We start from the raw sequence: 4,176 nt of genomic DNA, 5'->3' as shown, positions 1-4,176 counted from the left end.
AAATGACACTGATAATACTCATATGAACCTTCTCAGTTAATAGAGCAGGTAGAGAGAGATTTTATAGTTGAAGCACAGGAGAAACCTGAATTCGAAGATAAAATATGGTGTAAAAATGGAGTCAATAGAAAAAAAAGGAAATATAATGGGAGAAAGAAAAAGGAGAGGGGGAATAGGCCAAGATATTTCATATAATAAGATTTTTCTTTATTACAATGAGCTATTGCAATGATATGGAAGGGGGGGAGGCAAGGGGGAATGAGGGAATCTTTGCTCTCATCAGAGGTGGCTAGGAGAGGAAACAGCATATATACTCAATGGAGTATAGACATCTGGAGTAAGAAGGAGAGAAGGGGGACAGGGGGAAGGGGGGGATGTGAGTGATGGAGGAGAGGATGGACCATGGGGGGAGAGTGGTCAGATATAACACATTTTCTTTTTTACTTCTTGCAAGGGGCTGGGATTGGAAGGCCTGTCCAGGACCATAAGGCCAGGTGGATGCTGGGCCTAAGGGGTGGTATGGGGGCTCAGGGCTTCTTGGCCCCAGGACCAGAGATCTGTCTGCTGTGCCACTCAACTACCCTACAGCAGAGTCAGAATGAAAGGAGAGAGAAAATATAGTACATGGTAGTGGAGAAATACAAAAGGAGGGAGTTGTGATCAGCAATGGCAAAGGTGGAAAAATATGGAAGTAACTTTTGCGATGGACTTACCATAAAGAATGTGATCCACCCATGACAGAGTTGTTGGTGTTGGAACACAGACTGAAGCACATTTTTTATTATTATTATTTTTGGGGGAGGGCGCAGGGCAAATGGGCCTGGGTGGAGACGCATAGCAGGGTGATCTTTGGTTGTCTGAGGGTGAATTTGGACCCGGGTGCTCCTGGCTCAAGGGCCAATACTCTGTCCACCACCCAGCCACCCCTATTATTATTATTACTATTTTATTTTATTTTGGGTCTTTTTTTTTCTTTTTTTCTTTTGATTTTTGCAGGGCAGTGGGGTTCGGATGGCTTGCATGTCACACGGCTGGGTGATTGTTGGGTCTACAGGCTGGATGTGGGCTTGGGTGCTCGTGGCTCCAGGTCTGGTGCTTTTTCCATTGCACCACCTGGCCATACCTACAATTATTACTATTGTTTTTTTTTAATTTCAATTTTTTTCTCTCCCCTTTACTTTATCACTCAAGCAAGTCTATATTTATGGGGGGAGGGGGTATTTCATTTACTTTTAAACAAGAATATTTTATTATTGTAAAAAACATTTGTACAAAATGAGAATAAATATTAAAAAAAAGAAGTGGAATGCATTGTTCCTTAAATGTTTGGCAAAACACACTAAATTCATCTGAACTTGGAGATGTTTTCCTTATTGATGGTTTCTTCAATTTCTTTTTCTGAAATGGGGTTGAGTATTTTATTTTCCTTTTTGTTGACCTGAGTGAAATGGATGAATATTTACAAAAATGCAAACTCCCCAGATTATCAAATTCATTGACATACAGTTGGGCAAAATAGCTCTGAATTCTTTTTAATTTCCTCCTCATTGGTGGTGAGTTTACCCTTCTCATTTTTGATACTAGTAATTTGGTATTCTTTCTTTTTTTTCAGTGAACTTATCCAAAGGTTTATCTAATTTTTTTCATAAGTTTTACAAGCTATCATTCATCTTCTCTTTCTGCTATCTTGCAGCACCACCACCATGGTGTACATGAATGTCCTGGCAGATGCTTTCAAAAGCATCAACAAGGTAGAAAAGCGAGGAAAATGCCAGGTTCTCATTAGGCCATGCTCTAAAGTAATAGTCCAGTTCTTAACTGTGATGATGAAGCATGGTTACATTGGCAAATTTGAGATTATTGATGATCATAGAGCAGGAAAAATTGTTGTGAACCTCATGGGCAGATTAAACAAGTGTGGCGTAATCAGCCCCAGATTTGATGTTCAATTGAAAGATGTGGAAAAGTGGCAGAATAATCTGCTACCATCCCGTCAGTTTGGGTTCATTGTGCTTACAACCTCAGCTGGCATCATGGACCATGAGGAAGCAAGACGAAAACACACGGGAGGAAAAATCCTGGGATTCTTTTTCTAAGAGTGTAAAACATATATACAAATAAAATGCTCCAGTGGGGGAAAAAAGATTATTCACCTTAACTTCTGTGTTTATTTTATGATTAAACTAAGAGAGGGAGGTTGTGCTCTCCCACTATTATAGTTTCTCTGCTTGTTTCCTTGTATGCCACTCAGATTCTCCTATGAGAATTTGGATGCTACACACTTGATAATGTTATAATTTCATTGCCTCTGGTGCCTTTTAGGAAGATGTAGTTTCCTACCTTGTACCTTTTAATGAAATCTATTTTTGCTTTTCCTTTGTCTGAGATCAGGATCACTACTGCTCCACATTTTCTGCTTCTGCTGAAGCTTAATGTATTTTGCTCCACTCTTTCACTTTGACCCCTATGTATCACCCAGCTCCAAACCTGTTTCCTTTAAACAACATATTGCAGAATTATGGTTTTTAATCCTTTCTTTTTGCTTCCATTTTATGGCAGAGTTCATCCTATTCACATTGATAGTTAAGATGACCAACTCTTCCCCCCCCCCATTATTTCCCCCATTTGTATTTTCTCTGACCTTTCCTTTTATTTCTCTTCACCAATGATTTGCTTCCTTTCCCCTTTAACTTTTCTTTTAAATTAACTTTAAATGCACTTTTACTTGCACCGTTGTCTTCCTTTTTATCAGTCCCTTCTTCCCCTTTCTTTCCCTCTTCCTCCCCTTCCCCTTTAGGGTAGAATAGATTTTTAAATCCAATTACAAATATACATTATTCCCTATGTGGGCCAAATCTGTAGAGTAGTATTGATTCCGTGCTCACACCCTCACTTCCCCCTGTGTCCTGAAGTAGGTCTGTCATCCTCTTCACCAGCTTTCATTCCTCCACTAATGCCAGTCTTCTCCTAGTATACTCCACTTTGTTTCTTTATTTGACCCCATGTTACACTCGCATTCCCTTAGTCAAAATACACTCCTTTTCTCTGACCTGGTCGAAGTACTTTTCTCAAAGGCTGACTGACTGAGAAGCAGCATTGATCTTGATAATAATTTGATGATGAAAGACAAGAACCAGCCACACCCATTTCTTCTAAGTACAATGTCCTCAACTATATTAGAAATGTATATCATTCCCTCTGTGGCCAAATCTGTAGAGTCGGATTGATTCCGTGCTCACACCCTCACTTCCCCCTGTGTCCTGAAGTAGGTCTGTCATCCTCTTCACCAGCTTTCATTGCTCCACTAATGCCTAGCCTACTCCTCGAATCCTCCTGTTTGTTTCTTTATTTTTACCCTATGTTATACTCACATTCCCTTAGTCAAAATACACACCTTTTCTCTGACCTGATTGATGTACTATTCTCAGAAAATGACTGACTGATGAGCAGCATTGCTCTTGATAACATTTTGATGATGAAGGACAAGAACCAATCACACCCATTTCTTCTAGAACAATCTCCTCAACTATATTCAATGCATTAATGATCCTTAGAGAAATACATTCCTTAAGAGGCACCGTGAAAGGTGGTAGGCAAGTTAACGTCACTGACTCCCTTGTTTTCTACTTCTTCTTCTTTATCCTTTTAGGTATCTCTTGGGTCTTGTATTCAAATATTCAATTCTACACTTTTTAATAAAGAAATCTTTCAAGTCCTTTATATCAATGAACATCAAATGTTCGTACCATCAGAATAGACCAAATACTGCAGGTCAGCAAATTCTTGGCTGCAATCCAAGGTTCTCTACCCTCCAAACCCATAATTCTAAAAGTGATAGGCCCCTTTGCAGTCCTGATTGCACTCCCCTTGAACCTAAGTGGCATTTTTGTTGAGTGCATGCAACATTTTCTCCTTTATCTGGAATGCTGGAATTTGGCAGAGATACAACTCAGAGCATTTATTGCCCCCCATCCCCACCCCCGGGATGTATAGATGATGATGATGCACAGATGATGATGATGCACTACACATGATGATGACGATGATGCACTACACATGATGATGATGATGATGCTGATGATGATGCACTACACATGATGATGATGACGCTGATGATTATGATGATGCACTACACATGATGATGATGCTGCTGCTGCTGCTGCTGCACTACACATG

The 4,176-nt window shown here is 39.9% G+C and overlaps 1 protein-coding gene across 1 annotated transcript; it reads left to right on the top strand.

Annotated features, from left to right (window-relative positions):
- The first annotated feature begins 1,703 nt into the window (after positions 1 to 1,703).
- On the top strand, positions 1,704 to 2,129 carry LOC141509790 (small ribosomal subunit protein uS8-like). Its single transcript, XM_074219581.1, has one exon. The coding sequence runs from the start codon at positions 1,704 to 1,706 to the stop codon at positions 2,094 to 2,096; it is 393 nt and encodes a 130-aa protein (XP_074075682.1). The 3' UTR covers positions 2,097 to 2,129.
- Positions 2,130 to 4,176: the final 2,047 nt, after the last annotated feature.

The sequence above is a fragment of the Macrotis lagotis genome, chromosome 1, assembly GCF_037893015.1.
Source record: "Macrotis lagotis isolate mMagLag1 chromosome 1, bilby.v1.9.chrom.fasta, whole genome shotgun sequence".
In the NCBI taxonomy this organism is placed as follows: Eukaryota; Metazoa; Chordata; class Mammalia; order Peramelemorphia; family Peramelidae; genus Macrotis; species Macrotis lagotis.
This window is presented reverse-complemented; position numbering and strand designations above follow the sequence as displayed.